The sequence below is a fragment of the Lepisma saccharinum genome, chromosome 12, assembly GCF_977018435.1.
Source record: "Lepisma saccharinum chromosome 12, izLepSacc3.1, whole genome shotgun sequence".
Classification (NCBI taxonomy): domain Eukaryota; kingdom Metazoa; phylum Arthropoda; class Insecta; order Zygentoma; family Lepismatidae; genus Lepisma; species Lepisma saccharinum.
The window spans coordinates 35,846,827-35,869,715 of record NC_139240.1 but is presented as its reverse complement, the minus strand read 5'-3'; the positions used below and the strand labels follow the sequence as shown (position 1 = coordinate 35,869,715).

General features: G+C 35.6%; 1 protein-coding gene across 2 annotated transcripts in view; it reads left to right on the top strand.

Annotated features, from left to right (window-relative positions):
* The window catches only part of LOC145995978 (uncharacterized), a 72,191-nt gene that overhangs the window by 24,485 nt on the left and 24,817 nt on the right, over nucleotides 1-22,889 (top strand). For both annotated transcript variants that reach the window (XM_083132084.1, XM_083132083.1), the window contains exons 5-13: nucleotides 1,667-1,869; nucleotides 3,827-3,986; nucleotides 5,892-6,019; nucleotides 8,441-8,501; nucleotides 13,730-13,956; nucleotides 15,062-15,551; nucleotides 18,028-18,233; nucleotides 19,473-19,596; nucleotides 22,740-22,861. In XM_083132084.1, coding sequence (XP_082988210.1) covers nucleotides 1,667-1,869; nucleotides 3,827-3,986; nucleotides 5,892-6,019; nucleotides 8,441-8,501; nucleotides 13,730-13,956; nucleotides 15,062-15,551; nucleotides 18,028-18,233; nucleotides 19,473-19,596; nucleotides 22,740-22,861 — 1,721 coding nt within the window. The remainder of the gene's footprint in view (nucleotides 1-1,666; nucleotides 1,870-3,826; nucleotides 3,987-5,891; nucleotides 6,020-8,440; nucleotides 8,502-13,729; nucleotides 13,957-15,061; nucleotides 15,552-18,027; nucleotides 18,234-19,472; nucleotides 19,597-22,739; nucleotides 22,862-22,889) is intronic.

Here is a 22,889-nt window from a genome sequence, read left to right as displayed (position 1 = left end):
GCTATGCACAGGGGAACACTTTACCTTTACCTTTACTTTTCACAAGTTCCAAATCTTTTTAAAGATTATGTCATTATAAAAGCATTTTCAAGATTCTTTATGAACAAAAATGTCTCTATATAGTTTAAACAAACTATATAGTATAATCTTACAAAATATCAAGATTTATACAAATATAAATCCTTTACCAGTTGCCACATTTTTACTTATCCTCCATCCATCATCCGATTCCTCAAAAGTCATGGAGAACCAGCTAGTTCAAGCAAGATTTTTTAGTATGTGTTATCTTCAATTGTTTTTGTTTTATATTTTTGTCAATAAGTGCTTAACAGCTTGAATATTTGTGTAGTAAATGTACATATTTGCTCTGTTTCAGCTATTTTGCAATGTATATCACAATATACTTATCTAATTATTACAATTGCCTGTTTTTTTTTAATGTTGATACAAAATACCAAGAATGACATCATATTATACATAGAAGAATTTTAAAGATTTGACCTTTGTATATGAACTTTGATGCCTAAGCAAATGTACACAATTTTAATAAAATTAATTATAAATCTGAATGTATCTTATCTTGCTTGTCTGAAAGAACACATATGATTGAAGATATGGTTATTTTCCATAATATTAATCAAAAATATCTGTTATAAACAGGGCTCGAAAAATCCCAGTCACCAGGTTGCCATGGCGACTAAATATTTCAGCCTGGCAACTGTGATCTTTTGCTGTAATATTGCCATTTTTTTAAATTTGCACGTATGAAATTTTGAAGATTCTAAGTTCAAATTGCAATACAGTGAAAGTTAGCAAATGTTTTTTTTATCAATGTTGTGAACATTTCATAGAATCAATAACTATTCCTTACTCTTTGTCCCCGAACTCCCCCTCCCCATTTGCAGCTTTCTCACATGATTTAGCAATGTTTTGAATACGGTGATGCTCAACTTCTTGTAGTATGCGCAATTGCTAGTAGGTGATTCCTTGGCGCCTGATTTTCAGAGCTGTCGCCTAGCTCTGAAAAAGATTTTTCGAGCACTGGTTATAAATATGAATTCAAAATATTGCCCAATTTGATAATTTTGTCATGATATACAAATTGTTTTTTTTTAAACATCATATTTATTAAAATTAGTTTAAATACAAATTTCAGACACTTAATTGTATTAGGTGAATAGATTTTGAGCACTCATATGACCAAAATTATTATAACCATTGCACAAATGTGGAACTCTGAACTTAGCCTAACCATTTTCAAATGTTGTTATGACAATGTATTAATTTTATTGTCATAATTTTTCATTGATTATTTTTACATTACATATTGGTGTTATTATTATTATTATCAACTTAATATGGTTAGAGTCAAGACATACAATATTTTTTTGTAAACAATATTAACTCGGGTAATGCTAATGTTTTTTTTTTAAAACCACATTTCTTTATATTGCATTGTCAGCTATTCTGGTTGTGGTCCTTCTGTGAGTATAGCATGTAACACATACGTCTGGGGAAAGAGGATGTTTTGTAGATTCAGAAGGGTTTGGTGAATAATATCTTAGAACCTTTTTCCACATCATATCACAAAAAAAACACCTGGTTAAACATGATGTGTTCACGTCAGTCAGCTAATTGTTATGTCTCTTTTCAAATATACTTTCAGGTATCGAAGTAGGAAAGGTGTACGACTCCGTCGAGAGCCTGGAGCCTGATGGCATCCATGTACCTAACTCCACTGGTCTCCACATTGGGGAGAAAGGGGTGTATTCCGTCGTGCTCTCAGGAGCTGACATGGTGGAGGATAATGGATCTTGCTTCACGTACACCGTTGAGGAACACTGTATTAAATCAGAGCCGAGGGACACAGTAAGTAGCTTAAAATATTTTAAGAGTAAGGCACAGGTGAAATGCTCAACTTAAGCACCTTCTGTGCTATTATGAAAAAAGGAAGTGGTGCATCTAGAATGAGAATATTGCTGGTTAGCTGTTGCAAGCAGTCAGTAAGACACTTCATTTTCAGTGCACTATATCATTTATGCATGCAAACCTCTGTCACCACTTACTCTTTCACTGATGTGATTTCATCCTGTTTGTTGACTGATGCCTGTCTGCACTGTGTCCCAACTAGGGATGGCCATAAAATCCGAATAATTGATATCCTGATTACAAATTATGATATCCATTTCGGATGCGATGGATAATCTGGATATTCTGAATATCTGCATTACATGGATATCTGGTTAATCTAAGTATGTGGATAGTAAGGATAGTCTGGATATCAGACTAATTCTGTTATTCATGTTATCTGAGTATTCAAACCTTAATTTGTTCAAGTTCAGTAAGTTGTTCTGATAAGAATGGTGTCTGAATTAAGGAAATAATTGCCAAATAAAGGATTGGGACACCAAACTTAGAATGATATATTCTAAACTGTATGTCTTTTACGCTTTTTTTGTTGCTGTAGTAATGCAGAGAACTGTTTTAGGCAGTGCTCGAAGTGAGGGGGGATGTGGGGGGATGGCATCCCCCCAGCTAGCAAAATTTTTGAAAGCATGCCCCCAGGTGTCTCATTGTCGCCATGTTAAACCATGAGCATCCCTCAGCTAACCACAAGGCTCGACCAAACATCCCCCCAGCTAACATTTTCCACTTTGAGTGCTGGTTTTAGACAAAAAAAAACAACTTAAACATTTAAAAAATATGTGGAGAATTCGTGAAAGGATAAACTGGCAGACTGGGTGAAGAATTTGTAGAAAATCTGTACAATAGCAATAAAAACATGAGTAGTAGAAGTATATGGCAAGAGCCAGTAAAACAAATCAGGGATAAAACTAATAATGCATACATTTGGGTATTTACAGATAATCTGGATATCCGGACATTTTGGCCAATTCGAATATCCAGATAATTCAGATATCAAAATATCTAATATCCCCAGATAAAATTTTATTCCGATTTTTCTATCCCTAGTCACAACAATGCATCTGCAGGCCATGAAATATCAACTGTTCTCCCGGTCTCCAGAAAGTGTTCCTGATTCCCTCCGTTCTACTTTTACCCCGCATGGTCACAGACAGACAGTGAGAGGGTGGAGTGGTTCTCTCCCCCTCCCTCACTTCCTGTTGTCATGGAATATTTTATGATAGCCTAAAGTAATGGTGAATTATAGGTAGAAATTCCTTTCATATTTGGGATGGGACAGTACTCTATTGGTAGGTGTCATTCTTTAAATAATTTTTATGGGATATGGACATATAATTTCCATTCTCTATTTTCTTTCAAAACATCAAGCATCATCTGGTAACACATTTATTATGGAGGTCAATGAACCATTTGGAATTTTATCAGTACTTTCTTTATAGGTATCAGCCACAATTTCATATCGATCCATCCCTATTTCATATACATTTCGACTGCGACTTATTGTAACAATAAGTTGTTCGAACATATTGATTTATATTAGTTTGTGAGTATTCCATTTGAATTATGAACATCAATTTACAAAAGTTTGCTTTGAAACATTCAAGAATTATATGCGAATATTAAAATATCTATTGCGTATCACAAAAGTACAGTTTATCATGCAATATTGGGAAAAAGTAAAGAGAAACTTCTTGCAGGATAATTTCACTCCACGTAAGAGTTGTCTGGCATTTTTGTGGATCCTGTGTAAGACCGAAATACAAGGAAAGTATCGGTAAATAAAATTCAACTTATACTTTCCAATACTTTGGCATTGATTCAACCCTAATTTCAACGAATCTTTTGAAATTTTTCCGAAAGGGAGAGGAGACATTAATGATCGTTTTATTTCTCTTGCCAGAATGAGAGCTGGGGGCTGCTTGAAGAACCGGAAGATGCCAAGCCCAGTAGGAACACCCTGGCCCTGATTGCCAGCTACAAAGGCCAGCGGCACGTGAGGGTCATTCGTAGTCACACCCTGAGAAGCAACTATGCACCTGAAACCGGATTCCGTTACGATGGTAGGCTTATTGATTGATTTGGTTTACTTGAGTTTGCTTGTTTGTCACTTTTGGCCGTTCACAAGATGAGGATGAGAAATGATGGAGGTATGCTCACAAAGAACATCCATGCCTCGGCTGGGATTCGTACCTAGGACACCATGTGATGTAGCACAATTTCGCAGAGGCTGGCATGATGGTAGGTATTCACTTGCTAAAATGGATTATGCTTCGTACTTCCCATAGGGAAGGGTGTTGTTTGCTTTGTTGTTTTAAGTCCACTTTATGCACAGATAGGCTAATTGGGACTGGAGCTACTGTGCCATATGCCTCCACCGGGTATAGGACCCAGGATCCCTTGACTACAAGGACGAGGGAAGTGTAGTATTGAAAGAGGGATTTAGAATGAGGATTTATGTGCACTAAAAACAAACAAAATATGTTTACAGACATGCTGTAAAAATCTTTAAGAATATACAAAATAAACATGAACATATGAAGAAAAGGAAATTAAATATTACGAGGGTCATCCAGAACATAAAGACCGTTTGGTTATATAAAATGAAAAACACAATATTTATTAGAGAACAACAATTCTGTTACATACCTGAAGCTTCCTTCACTTCTCTACATAATCACCTCCTACATTTAAACATTTGTCGTATCTGGGCACGAGCTTCAGAACTCCCATGTTATACTCTTCTGCCGCCAGTTTATTAAGCCAGGTGGTCACTGCATTCTCCAACTCTTCATCACTTCCAAAACGTTTACTGCCCAGAAACTCTTTCAGCTTAGGGAAAAGGTGGAAATCGCTAGGAGCAAGGTCTGGACTATAGGGTAGGTGATCAAAAATTTCCCATCCGAATTGATCCAGCAATTCTTGAGTTGCACCAGCAGTGTGAGGGTGGGCATTATCGTGCAGAAGCACAATTCCTCCAGAAAGCATTCCTCGCCTCCTGTTTTGGATGGCTCGCTGTAGTTTTCTGAGAGTCTCACAATAACGATTTGCATTGATCGTAGTGCCTTTTGGCAGAAATGTGCGACGGTCTTTTGTTTGAATGCAGTGACCACCTGGCTTAATGAAGTGGCGGCAAAAGAGTATAATATGGGAATTCTGAAGTTCGTGCCCAGATACGACAAATGTTTAAATGTAGGAGGTGATTATGTAGAGAAGTGAAGGAAGCTTCAGGTATATAACAATATTGTTTTTCCAATAAATATTGTGTTTTTCATTTTATATAACCAAACGGTCTTTATGTTCTGGATGACCCTCATATAATCTCATACTATTTCCCTGTATACATCAGAATCTGCAAATTTCATGCTTAGATATTGGTATCAGCTCATCTTTACTTATATTATTTTGTTTACCTGTGAAATGTTGATATTTACTTCAAGGCACAACTGGACCTTTGGCAGAATGCTATAGTGGAAGAACCACAAGCAAAGAAACCTGCACAGACCCGCGAGGGGGGAGGGGGAGAGTGGACCATGCTTCCTTAAGGTTTTTTTCCTTGTGGTCACTCTATAGCAAAGTTGAAAATTCCTCTCGTCTCGAAAAACCACTATGATATTTCAAAATCTGAAAAATTACATATGCTTATCATTCCTTCTACAGCATTCAAATGAATGTTCGTGTAATTTGCTTTGGGTATTTTCTAGATAATCAGTAGTTTAATAGATTTAGGTAGCTACGAAATTATTCTGAATATCTAGACAACAGTCAACGCAAAATGCACCAAGATTTGCGTGAATGCTCTAGAAAGTATTCTAAGCACATGTAATTATTCAGAGTTTGAAATACCATATCGGTTTCTCAAAAGGAGAGAAATTATCGAAAAGGGCTTCACTGAAGTCAGTCAAAAGTCGAGTCAAGCCTTAATAATTGCAATAAAGCTGTAGTTAAATCTATTTATACTTTTGCAGGTGTGTACGTTGTGAAGGAGTATTACACGACCAGCGGTGGGTTGTCTGGGAAGATTCCTTACAAGTTTCTCTTTGAAAGAATGGGTCGGCAGAAACCCATACCATACAGGGACTTAGCAGATGAACCTGTAAGTGTACAGTACGCTTTCATATTGCAACTGTCTACATAACAGTGCCCCGCCTCCTTTGTTTTTTTTTGTTTTTTTTGTTGTTTTTTTTTTAAAGTCAATTGCTTTTATCCTCCTTAAGTGGATACGTTAATTTTCATATTACCTTGTGACTGTCTTCTACACTCAGAAATGTCAAATATTTATTTATTTTCTATTGTGCATTTTTTTTATAAATTAACAGGGACTTGCTGAGTTCAAGAATGTTTTAAAGTTGTTGGTTTCGATTTATTTTTATGTTTAGTAATAGGTTAAGAATTAAGAAAGTAATAGGTAGGGGCATGCATATTTCGTTTTTGACGAAAAAACGAAATTTGAAAAAACACATTGTAGTGTTAATTTTTCATGTTTTTGAAAGGTGTGAGGTGCATTTTGTGACCATATTTTGTCACGAAATAATGCGAAATGAACTGCAAAAAGCGAAATTAACTCTTAAACACGAAATTCAGGGTTTATTCACCGACGCGACACCTTCCGAGGTCTGAATTATCCTGAGAGTTATGCAATTCCCGGAAAATTGATTAATTCTGCTGTTAATATTAGAGAAGCAAAAATGGACTCCTTTACACAAAAATAAACTTAATACTCTGATAACTACATAAATGTGCTATTAGAAGTGAAATGTTAATTCTGTGGAATAAGTGTAGTTTTTAAATCAAATTTAGGATTATTTTCACAATTTTAAAACTAATATGTCTTTTTATATACCACTTTTCATCCATTTTTTTCACCGCTATAACACCGATATTTTCTTTTATTTACCGCTTTTGAACCCGAAATTGACCCAGTTTTTGTACCGAAATTTTGCCTTTTTATTTACCAAAAATATGTGCCTCTAGTAATAGGTTAAGAATATGAACTATTATAACAGTTAAAGTTAGTTTTGCGTCAAGCAAGAACAGATTTTTTTTTTAATTTACACTTTTAAATTGCTAAGGAAAACCAAAGAATTCTTTACTGGTTTTTATTACAAATTTCTAAATTAAAGCAATTAACAAAATTTAAATTTGACCTGGTAAGCTGGAAGGTTTTGTTTTACTTGGATAAATCTAATACAAAAGTTACCTCCAGATGCCATAGATTATTCTTAAATGAGGAATTAAAAGTTACATAGATTTTCAAATAAAAACCAAACTCTCAAATCTTAAAATAATAATATGCTTGGCCTCTGCTTACGGAAACTAACTAGCTTTGCGAGGAATTCAGCCGTGCACTTTTACTTACTTTTCTTTTATCTTTCAATTGACACTCTGTACGAAAAATTATATCTCGAGAGCTCTCGACACTAGGGGAACACTTTTCATTGCAGCTTCTTGATTTCTTGTTTCTGCTTCTTTCCACCAGAGTTCTTCAACATCTCTCCTTTGAAGTAACTCTGCTGAATCCACAGTCTGAAGATGGAACTTGGTGACAACACCACCTTCTCGATTAGCGAACCTCAGTTCACAACTAAAATACCGCTTTGGGTACAACTACAAATTTGCTGAGTTCTTTTTACTTCCCGCACTGTAAGAACTACCACAGGGGTACTGTCTGTATCCAAGTAAAGCTTCTTTTCAACCACGCAAATGATGAAACTTCCAAAAGACAGCACATTATTAACTGTCAACTAGAAACTATCCAAGCAAACGACTTCAATAAAAATGTCCACAGATAACTGCTACTTCCTGCACAATCAAAGCTTGTGAGGTCTCGCTTTTGCAGAAATCTCAATGCCAACTGCTATGGTCATATGCAGCCAATGTACGAAGCAACGTGGTCTTCCATCTGAAGACTCTGCAACGACTGCTAGAAACTGACCCCCCGTTTTCCTTTGTCCCCTTTACAAACTGCGTAGTAAGCACAGTTTATTTTGTCCAAGGGGTGTTAATATCTTTATACTCCTTCTCTGAACAAATCACCAGTCCTCCAAACAGTCGGTTATACTATGTTTTTAATTCTTGCAATGTAACTTCTGTAACATCCTCAAAACTCAGTTGAGCTCTAAGGACTTGAAATTCAACTTTTAAATTGTATAAAAGTCTGCTCATTGTTCATATATTGTATGAAGTACAAGTTCAGTGTAATGTACAATTGCAATCTTGAATTATGTAAGAGGGATAAAAACATGAAAATTAGCATATATTTACAAATGGTTGGTCTTCAAATCTCCAATATTGCGAAACTATTTCTTGTTTCTTCATCAGGCAATCCCGTGACTTGAGATATTAAAAAAAAATAATAAGAGAGATGTTAAATTGTTTAAAATGATGTAATGGAGAGAAGTAACATGCCGATAAATGTATTAAAAGTATATTTCTTTTAAAACAATATATGTATTATGCTTCCTTCACTTATAGATTAGTGTCAGATTTTATTTTAAAATTCTTTCTTTTTTTGCAGGATGAGCAGGTGGGACGGTCATACAGCCTGAGGCAAAAAACAGAAAATCCCTCAGTGATTGGTGAGTGGAGATGAGAATTTATAAATTTTGTGTCAAGATATCAGGAACATCAGTCACAACTCATTGGGGGAGCAGTGTGGTTAGAGTGACCAACTTGTGGCTATGAATTTAAGGGAGATTTCCAGCTTTCGGCATTGAATTTCCATGAGATTTATTCGTGACAAATTTTGCACATTTTCAACGGCCCAGTGACACTTCAGCAAAAACTCATGGATTGGATAATGTTGAACAAAAGAATTAATTTGCATTTTATATAATATACCGTTCACAATACAGAATAAAAATTTACAATTTGCATGTTTCTTAGCCCTAACCTATATGTATTTGTTCACTGATGCTGAAGAACCAAGAATTTTTTATCTCGTGCAAATTTCAAAAATGCTACAACTATACTCATAATTAATTGCTACCATGAGTTCTGGCTTAATTAGTTCTAAGCTGCTTCGATTTCTCTGATCAGTCCATGCATTGCTCATGAATGGCATTTTAGCCTGGGATGCTCAAAACAAAGATTAAGATCTTCCTAAACTTTGGCAAATCAATAAATCACTGAAAATATTGACCCATCATTGATCTAGACTTCCTGTTTTCACTATATCACAATCACACCCACTGAACTCTAAGCTTGCGAGATCTTGCAGTCAACTTGAAGTTTTGTATGATTCACTGATCTTCACAATTCTCATTCTTGATGAAATATATACAGGAACCGGAACATTCCAGAAACATTAATTCTAATACGAGAGTTCCCAGAAAATATCGGAGATTGGTCACCCTAAGTGTAATTGAAGGAGAAAGAAACGTTAAAAAAATTAGGTGGATAACCATGTTGGAAAACCTGTGGTAATCTGATAGAAACATTCAGAATTACATCTGTTCCACTCAGCTTTTTTCCGTACGACGACAGTGTTTTATCAACTGTTTTTAGGTTTTTGAGAAGAGCTGTTGTTTTTCACTGTCTGTGAAAAGTTATTCTTACTTTTTAATAGCAATGGGACCAATTAATTGGTACTCTATCGGTATCGGCAGATATAGGCATATTGGTTTATCGGTAAAATTACCGATTAATTTACCAATCCGATATATTGATAAATATCTTATAATTTAGTGCAAAATTCTGCCATTTTGTTGTAATTTTTATGGATAATCTCCATGTCCTAATTTCTAAAAAAGGAAATGTCTAAATATTCAACTTCTTTTGCACTGCAGTCACCTTGAAACACACATTTATTAAGGAGATCAATGATCATTTCAGGTTCTTCAAGGACCATTTCTAATTTTATATCAGATTGGTAGAATATCGGTATCGGTAAATTTTATATCGGTACTTTATCGGTATCGGCCAAAAATTTCATATCGGCCCATCCCTACTTTTTAATGTGTTGTGTTTGTTTTGGTGCAAGTCCCTCTACAACGTCACACTTTTACCCTTTCTCAAGGGGCTTCTTACACCCCTTGCTTTAACAGTTGTAAGAATTTTAGATAAGGGGATATTTCTCCGTAGACATTGAAGGGTGCAAAGGGGCCATATGTGCAAATGCACCCACCAACTTTAAATCAATCAATGCTTATTTCATTTTGTAAAGAGCACCTTTTTTCCTTCAAGCGGTGACGTTCCACACACTTGTTTATTGCTTTGTAACATCCTAGCCGATGTATTTTAAGGATTTATATTTTTGTTATTTTATGTCAGTTTTCTGCCACTTTTGGCTGTTTGTGATGACCTGTAAAGAACACCCATGACAAGCTGGAATTGAACCAAGGAGCTTAGGTGGCGAGATCGAAAGTCAACCACTTAATGTGCTTGTAATGAGGCGCATGATGTCGGTGCATCAAAACAAAATTACATACATTCTGAAACATTTTATCAATTTCAAACTGTAGATTGTAACATGGCACACAGTTCATTAAAAACGCAAGTTATTTGTTCTGGACTTCAGAATAAGGGAAACAAAAAAACTCGCTTCAAATACCCGTTCTGATAACACTGGATTTGCTGTTGCTGATACAGTCGCAACACTTAAATATCAAATTTAATGACAATCAGACCTCAACCTACTTTGCAGTAATCGATCACCTCACTCACAAAGTACTTAATAAACAATCACTAGAAATTAAGTACCGTGCAATATTTAATTTTATTTTATTTTTATTTTACTATATCTGTATTATTATTCTATCATGTTTATTTTTCTCATGTATATTGTATGAATAAATTAGGGATGGGCCAATATGAAATTTTGGCAGATACCGATAACCGATACGCTACCGATCCGATATAAAATTAGAAATGGTCCTTGAAGAACCTGAAAGGTTCATTGACCTTAATAAATGTGTGTTTCAAGGTGACTGCAGTGAAAAAGAAATTACATATTTAGGCATTTACTTTTTTTTAGAAAGTAGGGCATGGAGATTATCCATAAAAATTACAACAAAATAGCTGGATTTTGCACTAAATTATCAGATATTTATCAATTATCATATCGGTAAAATAATCGGTAATTTTACCGATGCACCGATATGCCTATATCAGCCAATACCGATAGAGTAAGGTCCCATCCCTAGAATAAATAATCAATAAATGAGACAAATTAAGTGGAAGGCGAACTGTTAAATTCATGCAAGTAATGTCCTGGTATATTTTAAGGCACCAGGACACTAAGTGCATACCCTCATATATATACGGGTGGAGGCAGGCTTACTTTGGAGTTCCCTCTCCCCCCCTGCCACACACACACAAAAATGAATGTGTTTGCCCACTGAAACAGCTATAATTTACAGAAACTTGTACAATGAACTGGATATTCGTCATAACATATTAGGGATGGGTCGATATGAAATTTTGGCCGATACCGATAAAGTACCGATATTAAATTTACCGATACCGATAACTGATATTCTACCGATCCGATATAAAATTAGAAATGGTCCTTGAAGAACCTGAAATGTTCATTGACCTCCTTAATAAATGTGTGTTTCGAGGTGCCTGCTGTACAAAAGAAATTGCATATTTAGACGTTTACTTTTTAGAAAGTAGGGTATGGAGATTATCCATAAAAATTACAACAAAATGGCAGAATTTAGCACTAAATTATCAGATATTTATCGATATATCAGGTCGGTAAAATAATTGGTAATTTTACCGATACACCGATATGCCTATATCGGCCGATACCGATAGAGAACCGATCAATCGGTCCCATCCCTATAACATATAGTCTCAGAGTTTTATTTATTTGTACAATGGACTCTTTAATTCAAACTCCAAGAGGACATAAAAACATTTCAAGAAGAAAATCAATAAATAATACAGTATAAACAAAAATATTGAACATGCATACATAAAAGATGCCATATTTTGTAAATTTTGCTCGAGCCAAACAATTTTTCTCACAATAGTAATTAAGCCACCAGTAAATGGGAAACAAGTTTAAGTACACTGTAGTAACATACAAAATCACATACATGTAAAACAAGAATAGGTACATGTTCTCACTTAAAGAAGTTTGTGATTTTTGTTTCTTTATTTTTACATGGCGTGAAACAAATCATCACCAATGTTTTTTTTTAAGATTCAGTGTGCTACGCTTTGACATTGTGAGCAATGTAACCTGACTAATCACAACGGAGCCCGATATGAAGGCTTTCACAATTGGTTAGTGGCTGTTCAAAGACGAACGCTTGCACACAAAAAGGAGTAGGCAGTCCCACATTGTTGAGAAGGTGGAGGCTGCATAGCTGTAAAAAGAAACTTTCTCTTTTCTATGGCTCTCTGTGGATAGCTGCCTTCGAATTGCCCAAATAAAAGGTTTGAAAACATATAATTTTTTTAACACTGTTTTCAATAGGCTGTTAGGATTTCAGAATTTCCAAGTTCGAATTAAATCTAGTCCACTACACCTACATTATTGTGCTGAAGAGCAGCTAAAGAGCCTTGATAGAGCAGTTCTAGCATGTTACAGAATCAATTAGTGACCGATGTTACATAGTGATTAATTCTGATCCTACATCCTGGTATTGGCTTCACCACTGTAATCTATCATTGACAGGAGTGCAAGGAAGGACCCTTTCGAAAGATAACCTGAATGTCAACCACCCTTCCATGTAGTACACCCTGGACTGCATTTTGCAGACTAGTGAGGCTGTCTTTCAACTCACATCCTCTGTGGGGCTCTTTTTGTTTCATCCATCTGTCTCATCTTATCACTATCCATCCTTATCTTTGCAATTAGCCACAAGTGGCAGAAAAAGGTGAGAAAAATACACTAAACCAATCAACCTAACAATCTGCTAGTCTCTACAGTGAATAGCTGCAACTTCAAATTTTTTGCATTGTAAGGAATGATTAGAGGCACATAATTTTGGTAAATAAAAAAGCAAAATTTCGGTACAAAAATGTACTCAATTTTGGGTTCAAAAGCGGCAAATAAACTAAAATTTCGGTGTTATAGCGGTGAAAAATTGGATAAAAAGTGGTATAAAAGAAGACATTTTGGTATTAAAATTGTGAATATAATCCTAAATTTGATTTAAAAACTATACTTATTACACAAAATTAACATTTCACTTCTAAAAGCACATTTATGTCATTATCAGAGTATTAAGTTAATTTCTACAATATTAACAGCAGAATCAATCAATTTTCCGTGAATTGCATAACTCACAGGATAATTCAGACCTCAGAAGGTGTCATGTCGGTTAATAAACCCTAAATTTCGTGTTTAAGAGTTTATTTTGCATTTTGCAGTTCATTTCGCATTATTTCATGACAAAACACGGTAGCAAAATGCATCTCACACCTTTCAAAATCATGAAAAATTTACACTAAGATGTGTTTTTTGACATTTTGTATTTTCGTCAAAAACGAAATATGCATGCCCCTAGGGATGATCCTCTCCAAGGACACCCAAATGTGAACCTCACTTCCACATAGTACACCCCGGAAACTGAAGTCTTGCAGATCAACTAGGCACCTAGACCTACAACGAGTATAATCCTCTGTAGAGCTGTTTTGTCCATATATCCACATGTGTGCCCCTTTACATCCTCAGCTTTTAACTTGGTGAAATATATTGATTTCAACTAGGGAAAGAGCTTTACCCTACATAATGTGATGGGTACAAATAGCCTAAGTGCTGAAGCACCCATAATTTTTGTTTCAATCAATCACTTTGATTTTTAAAAAGTCTAAATGCTGAAAGTACATCTTGTTTATTCCTTTATTCCAGGTAGTGAAGAAGAACTGTCCGCAAGGCCATTGACTCCCAGATACTCTACAAGAAGAACTCATCCAGGCACAGGGAGGGCACAGGAAGATGACAAGAAAGATCTGAAGAACATGGTGAATGATCTTCTGCAACTCAGTGACGTGGCTGAGAACAAAGTGAATGGACTAATATCATCTGTTAACAGGAGGGAAAAGAGAATTAAGCGACCATGTTTGTATGTTGATGAGGTAAGTGTTTTTTTTTTTTTTGGAAACATTCTCGATTAGTTTTGGTTTCTTCCAGAAAGATTTGTCAGAACAATAAAGCATATGACACTAAACTACAGGATACCTGATAAGTCTCTTATTGCAGAGCTTAATGTGAACATTTCTCAAAATTATATTCTTCTGAATGAGTAGTATGTTGGAAATGGCTATGAGCTGATGCCAGTATTAAATATGGTAGTCAGGGCATCTATCCATCTGGAAATCCTGGAAAAGTCTGGGAAATTTCCTGTATTTCAAGAAAAATCAATATTTTTTTTGAAGTGCACAAAAAGAAAGTTTTTGAACAAAGAAAAGGACGAGCAAGACATTTTAAATTTATTGTGGACAAACCATACATCAGTTTGATACACTGAGTTTTACTGGTAGCCATAGTATAAATTGGGTGTTCAGTACTCTAGGAAAGGGGTGGGAAGGGGTGTCACAGGAAAGCTAGGGTTAATTAATAAATAAAAATGCGGAAGTGCGAAATCTTCTAAATTTCATGTAAGTAAGAAATGTGTTAAGTTCAAAATGTGTACCTTTATCTTAGTTGTGTTCATTACTTTGTTAGACCATATTTGCTAAACTAAAAAAAAATAAAAAGTTATAGAAAAAATTGGCTTCTGGCAAAAAGGGGCTGGCGAATGAAATTGTTTTAGATTTTTTCTACCCCTGGGTATGGCTGCCTTGCTGTTTGATATGTTAAGTGGTCTACATACAGTTTTGTCACTGAATGTTTGTGTTCAAGTCCTGTCATCAGTAGTTCTGTGTTAGTGTCATTAGTTTCATCCATTCACACTTATTCTTGTCATGACAAGTAGTGTAAAGAGAGAGACAAATACGAAAATACAAATAAAATCCAATGGCCTAATGGTAGCATCATTGACTTGTAATCAAGGGGGCCCGGATTCAATACCCATTGGAGGCATATAGTGGTTCGTATCCCACTTTAAATTGTAGGTCCAGTCCCAATTAGCCTTACTGTGCATAAAGTGGACTTAAAACACCAACTCAGTCAATCAAGAAAATACAAAAAGTAGAAAATAATAATATTGGTATTAGTATGTGTATGTATTGTTTCTTTCAGGACAATTCAAGTCCTCTGGGAAGTCATCCAATGCAGAAATCATTTGCAAGTGAACGTGCCCATGCATCATCATCCACAAGTTATGCACCGAAGCTGTCACGGACCGGACACTTACATAAAGCACCACGCAGAAACTACATGCAGACGTCACCAACTACCGACCCTCTACAGGAAACACCATCGGAGAGGTACGACCAGAAACCATTCAGCCGGAATGTGTCAGAGAGTGACCACAGCCAAAAGACATTAAGTCGCGACTACTGTCGTGCGTCGTCGACCAGTGACTCCAACTGCCCGTACAGTTCTCGGGGAAGTGGTTTTTTACGGATATCGGATGGTAGTGAATTTGCGCAGCAGACGTTTAGTGGTAGTCGCATTCAGAAGTCTGCACGCAAGATCCAGAAACCAAAAGTTTCGGAGGACCACAGTTGGAGAACACCTGTGCACAGATCGAGTGGATCGAATCGGCATTCCTATGGACCAATTGAAGGTAGGCCTATAGAGGATAGAGTCAGTTTTGGCTGGTTTTTATGTAAATAAAATATCAAGTTATCAATTCTGAACATAAAACTAAATTTTTAGCTGAGCTGATACCCATGGTGATGCTAATCAGTAGGAAGACAAATTTATGGTAAATAAAAACTGAGGAGAGCGGTAAATAAAATGTTAAATCGGCGGTATATACCAGTGGTGGAAAAAAAAACTGGCACACACTTTTTCATCATGAGAGGAAACAACATACAAAAGAGCTATAAATTGATAAACTACTTCATTTTTATATACTGTACACATACACAAGTACTTAGCTGTCCAACCAAGAAGAAAACATCAACACAAAATCTCTTCATTTCTAAATTGCATATCTCAAGTGATTTATTTATTGTATGTATTTAAAGGATATCCTTGCTGTCCAACAAATAAAATAATCACTACTGCACATACACAAACACATGTTGAAAATCACATGATAATAAACAAAATTCATTCATGACTGAACACATATGACACCATTGTTTCCCTTGATGTGCGGGAACAGACTAATCTTATCACTGCTACAGATAGCAAGTTCAATGAAACTGGAAGTTGAGTAGACATTCGGGGGAAGAAAGGAATGCAGCTTGACAGGGAACAAAGTTTTCGAACTGAGATTATGTGCATGGGAAATCCCAATTTGCAGCATCTTCCTGATGTGATTGAAGATAAAACGTTCTTCAGCTGCAAGTGGTAGGAAACTTTAGGCAAACGTTTCGTTACAAATCGACAGTTTGCGTGAACAACCTCGATTCCCGGTTTTTGTGTGTTTTCTACTTAATTTGATGATATTTCACGGTTATTTCACGAAAAAGCATTCATTTCGTGGAAAAGCACACATTTCGCATTACTTCGCGAATAAAACTCATGCATACTTCATCATTGGGGGTGTAGTGCAGAATGTTCAAAATTGATATTTTTTTCACATTTCGTGATTTCGCGCATCGCGAAAATTCAATGTCCCTACTAATCAGTACTTACCATTACTGATGCTTGAAAATCGTAACAATTAAAAGTTGTTCAAAATTATGATTAATATTAATGAGATAGTATTCCATTCCAATTTTAGCAGGGTGTCTTCCGGTCAAGAAAGTCAGGAAAGTTATGAAATTATACTTGTGGTCAAGAATTTTTGCTATCACGATGTCTGATTGATGGATTTAGTTTATTTTATTTCACTTTTCTGCTCTTTTTGGCTAATTGTAATGAGGATGAAGGGTGGTAAGATTAGATGAATGAAGGGACAATCACAAATATATAGGAACGACAACATGATCCCCACAGATGTTTATACTGACTGAGAGTCCAGATGCCAGGGCCACACTAGTCTGCCAAATGCAGTCCACAATGCATTAGTAGATAAAGCAAGTCTAATTCTCTTGTTAAATACAGCTTCGGTTTTCATTGTAATTGGCCTTTTGGTAGGAGTTTTCCAGTTCATAAATATTTATTTTCTTATTTGCTAATTTCCAACTCTACCTAAGTAGGGGTCGAATAAATAACGAAAAACACGTCAAGAAAATGTCATGGAAAGGTCAAGAATTTTGGATTTATTATTTTGGTAGACACCCTGCATAAGCATCAAGTTAACAGAGTTTTGCTTTAAAATATTCAAAAATCACATCAGATTATATAAATACCTGTTATAAAAAAAAAGGTAAAAGCTCCCCTGTGCATAGCACTATGCCATGAAGGCATATAGGGGGTGGGGGGGTAATGCCCCACACTTTCTTGATCCGGTCGGGAGTGGGGGTGATGTGATCAGCATCACGCCCCTGACCGCCTTTACCCCCCAGGGTTTCCCCCAGGTACCCATGTTATTCGATGCTGGGTGGTCGCCGGGGCCACTTCCATCGTTAAAAAAGTTCCCGGATTTGAACCGGCCGGGAATCGAACCCGGGACCTTTAGCATGGTAGTCAGACACGTTACCGACTGAGCCACTGCGGCCACTCTAAATACCTGTTATATAATCACAAAATACAGTAGAAACTTCAAATGTTGTGTAACTTTCAGGATAATTAGATTCCGCGAAGGTTTTGCATCACATTTTTCCAATTTGTTAGATTCTTATAATTGGAGTGGAATGTTCACCCAGTAGTGGTATCAGTATTTTGAACAATTTGAATTTGAATTACGATTTTCAATTGTCAGTATTGGTGGGAAATGGTAATAGTGTTCGCATCAGTGTTGGTATTGGTTCAAAATTGTATTGACTCAACCCTAATATATATATCTGTGTGTGTGAAAGTAATATTTTACCATGTTTTGCAAGATTTTGATAATTGAAATTATTACTTTGTATAGAATGAAAATTATCGCAAGAATGCTTCGCTCAGTGTATGTATGTAATTTAATTCAATCTTGCATATGTTCATGGTAGAAAACCTGTTACAGTAAATGGCTGATTGTATTGGTATATTGATTGTATTTCCAGGCATAGAAATAGGATCAGTTTGGGTTTCAAGGCATGATTTATCGCGAGACAAAGTCCACTGCCCTATCAACGTGACTGCCCACAATGGACCTGATGGCATATACTCGGTGTTGTTGTCCGGCCTCTGCGGGAATGTGGTGGACAACGGAGAGGAGTTTGTATACACAGCGGAGGAGAATGCGTATGATCGACAACTGAACGAAAAGGTTCATATGCAGTTGTTGTATGTATTTAAATGTAGCATAATGGCATAAGAATGCTTTGACGTTGGTGTCTTGTCATATGGCTCTGTGTAATATGATATGGGAGTTTACCAGGGGATTTTGTGTACAAGGAAAGAGAGAGAGAGTGAGAGTGAGTGAGTGAATGAGTAAGAAAAGATGAAAGTAAAACTCTTTAAGTGAAGTTCGGAGAATTTGAAAATGTATTGCAACAGAAATTCTCCTCACACTAACCTCCAGTGTGTGCCTTACTTCAGTTTTTGGAACTTCCAAATGTATCAAAATTTTTAATTGCCAAGAAACTAACATCCCAAATAATAATGGGAATTGAGATACATTATTAGTTAATACCCTACAGGTGTACAATTTTTTTTTTTTATCTTTTATGTTCTTTTAAACTTCCTTACATTTTAAAATGTTCTGCAAGTTATCTCTTTATCCCAGAAATTGGTGCAAGTCAGTAAAAAGTTTGGATAAAAAATAGGGTAGATACGTGATACTTTAAGAAAATAGGGAATCTAGATTATATGTTTGTAACCATAAAAATTGTAACAAAATGTCACAATATTGCACTAAATTAGAAGATATTTATCAGATCAGTGAAATTATCGGAAATGTTAACAATAAACATTGATATGGCTTAGGGATAGGACCGATTAATCGGTACTCTATCGGTATCGGCCGATATGGGTGCATCAGTTTATCGGTAAAATTGCCGATTATTTTACCGATCCGATATATCGATAAATATCTTATAATTTAGTGCAAAATTCTGCCATTTTGTTGTAATTTTTATGGATAATCTCAATGCCCTACTTTTTAAAAATGTAATTGTCTAAATATTCAACTTCTTTTGCACTGCAGTCACCTTGAAACACGCATTTATTAAGGAGATCAATGATCATTTCAGGTTCTTCAAGGACCATTTCTAATTTTATATCGGATCGGTAGAATATCGGTATCGGTAAATTTTATATCGGTACTTTATCGGTATCGGCCAAAATTTCATATCGGCCCATCCCTAAAATGGCTATATTGGCCGATAATGATAGACTACCAATTAATTGGTCCCTTATTTTTAGCAGTGACTATGGAAATGTCATGTTTGTCAATCTTTATTAAACCTTTTGAAAAATGTTTTTATAGATCTTTATATTATAGGAAGAAATAAGTGCACACTAAAAGGGATCAATTATGATATTAATATGTTGTCTCTCTCTGCAGCCAACTGTCCCAAGGTCTGTATTTACGCTGCGGCGAAGTATAAAATCCGGAAGGCCGGTCCGTGTGGTCAGAGAATCCAAACTTCAAAGTGACTACGCTCCTACGGATGGGTATCGTTACGATGGTGAGTCCTCTTTGCCAATTTTTTAAATATGAAGAGTTTCAGCAAGTTAAGTGTTCTTAATAAGGCCGAGCCGGAAGGGATGCCTATGAACCAATGCTTCAAAATTGTAACAATTGAAAGTTGTTCTTTATATTGAATAATATTATCGTATGAGTATTACTCCAATTACAGTGCTCAGAAAAATTGTTGAATAATGTGATTTTTACAGAAGGAAATAGGATTTCCTGGAAATGAGGCAGAAAGCAAATAGTTTTATTTGACGGTAAAGTCAAAGTGTTTTACAACAAACAAAAGGAAAATGTATACAGTAACGCTGTTGCAAAATGGACCGCAACATTCTAGGTGTATAATGAGTGTCAGCAGTCCCAACAGCTATCGCTGTCTTCAGGAACCAGTGCACCTTCGCAAGATGCACTGCATGCTACATGATGTGACATGCTTCGCACCAGGTTGTCCAGTGTATCCTGAGGAATACAGTCCCATTCCTGTATGTTGACCTCGGTGAGCTATCAGAGGGTCTGTTGGGTTGTGATGGTTGGTGATAGCTAGGGGTATACATATTTCGTTTTTGACGAAAAAACTAAATTTGAAAAAACACATTGTAGTGTTAATTTTTCATGTTTTTGAAAGGTGTGAAATGCATTTTGTGATTATGTTTTGTCACGAAATAATGCGAAATGAACTGCAAAAAGCGAAATTAACTCTTAAACACGAAATTTGGGGTTTATTCACTGATGCGGCACCTTCTGAGGTCTGAATTATTCTGAGAGTTATGCAATTCCCGGAAAATTGATTAATTCTGCTGTTAATATTGGAGAAACAAAAATTGACTCCTTTACACAGAAATAAACTTAATACTCGGATAACTACATAAATGGGCTATTAGAAGTGAAATGTTAATTCTGTGGAATAAGTGTAGTTTTTAAATCAAATTTAGGATTATATTCACAATTTTAAAACCAAAATTTCTTTTTATATACACTTTTGATCCAATTTTTCACCGCTATAACACCTATATTTTATTTTATTTACCACTTTTGAACCCGAAATTGACTCAGTTTTTATACCGAAATTTTGCTTTTTTATTTACCAAAAATATGTGCCTCTAGTGATAGCTCTCTTCAGGAGTTGCAAAGAATATTTGATGAAGTTGAGTTTGGTGAGTAAGGTGGTCATGTCTGCGATGGAATCTGTCCTCGTGTAGGAACAGGGTGACAATAAGGTCACGGTAGTGCCACACAATGTTTTCACAATTTGCAACATTTTTTTGAGTACTGTACATGCATCAATTTAGCAAAGTATAATATTCATGAACTACATCAGAATACATTGTATCTAAAGATATCTGTTTGGCGGTTACGCAGAGATAGATACCGTATTTACTCATGTATAATGAACACTTTTTTCCAAAATTTTTGCCCTCAAAAACTGTCGTGTGTATTATTCACAGAATAATTTAGACAGCCAACATGAAAGCGTACAGGGTCATTCCATGATTTTTTGACACTTGCATTGTTTTTTCATGTTTACGGAATCCTATCATGTTATATATTGTTGTAAAGCTTGAATTCTGTAGTTTTTGAATATAGCAACAGTATTCCATTGAAGATGGCAATACTGTTGAAATAAGCTATCACAAAATAAAGGAACATTCTGATTTTTATTGTACTTTGGATGAAAGAAAAGATATGGAAAAAAGAAATAATTAAATGTATTACTGGCCAAACAATATGACATGCATGGAGTGTATAAATGCCTTAATGGAAGAAATCGTGTGCTGCTAACTGTTGTGCATCCTGAATGTGCCTCTTATAGTGTACATTAGTCACGGAAAAAGCATATTTTCAAGTTTTTATTAGAAAAAGTAAAGAAGGAATAACAAACCACTTACACCAAAATTAGAGCCTAAATATGACCAATTATGACCTCATAAAATATATTTGGAAATATTGCTCCGAAGCACCAATAAAAACTGACTAATATAAATACATCAATGTGGCTAACATGTAGGCCCTACAACACTGTTATGTTACACATATTTGCTGGCCTCTTGATTGGCATAGCAGCAGCTTTAAGACCTACAACCGAGAAAGCCAATTTTTTAACCTAAATTGTACTGCCCATTATATACGAGCTATAATTGTTAGTTGCTTTTCACCATGAAAAACCAGGGTGTGCATTATACACGCGTAAATATGATAATTTACTTTTATAAGCTTACTTTTCATTTTTTCTGCAAAGAAAATTTGCATGTCAGAGTAAATTACATCAGAATATTAAAATTGCTGTTATGTAATTGCAAGTTCCATTTTTCATGCAGTGAAAATAAATGGATACTTGAATTTTGTGTAATTTCCAGGATAGCTTATGAAGTGTTGTGTAGCATTTTTTAATGCTTCTACAATCATAGAAAACTATCAGCCAGTGTCAGTAAATGAATTCCAACCAATACGCCAGCATTGGTATCAGCTTATCTCTACTTGTAATGCATATTCTTGAATCCCTGAACAGTTGGAATGTCTCACTGATGGATGGCATAGTAGTAATGTCTTGCCGTGTAATGAGGAGGTCATAGGTTCAATGCCCTGTGGAGCCACATACTGGTTTTTATCCCACTTTAAACTGTATTTTGAGTTCCGATTAGCCTATCTGTGCATAAAGTGTACTTGGAGCAAACTTTAACTCAACTCAAAGAACAGTATTGGCATTTCCAATTTTTGTTCTGTGTATTTCAATGAAACATTTCCACAATTACTACTAGAGAATGTTGCAGATTATGAACAATAGTGACTTAATTGAATCCTTTTAAAGATTGTTATATAAAGAATTGAATTACTTACTTGAAATTTAGAAGATTTCGCACTTCCGCATTGCACAATTTAATGGTTCAATCCTATTAATTTCGAAGATCCACTGTCTTCATTCACAAAAGGGTACGAAATCAATAGGATTGAACCATTAAATTGTGCAATGCGGAAGTGCGAAATCTTCTAAATTTCACGTAAGTAATTTTAAACCGCGTTTACCGCAACCATCATAAAGAATTGAAATATCCCATTTCTAATCTGACTACAACTTTGAGGAAGTTTTAGGAGAACAAATATTTTTTTGAACTTACCCGTTGTGTTGGTCTATCATTTCAGGCCTATACACTGTTGAGAAAGGTTGGCAGACCAGCGAGGAGAGCAGTTTCACCAAATACAAGTTCCTGCTGAAACGCTGCAAGGGCCAGGCACCTGCACCATGGCAAGGAGTGACGCATGCTGTAAGTACTTCAGCTTCTTAATTCATGT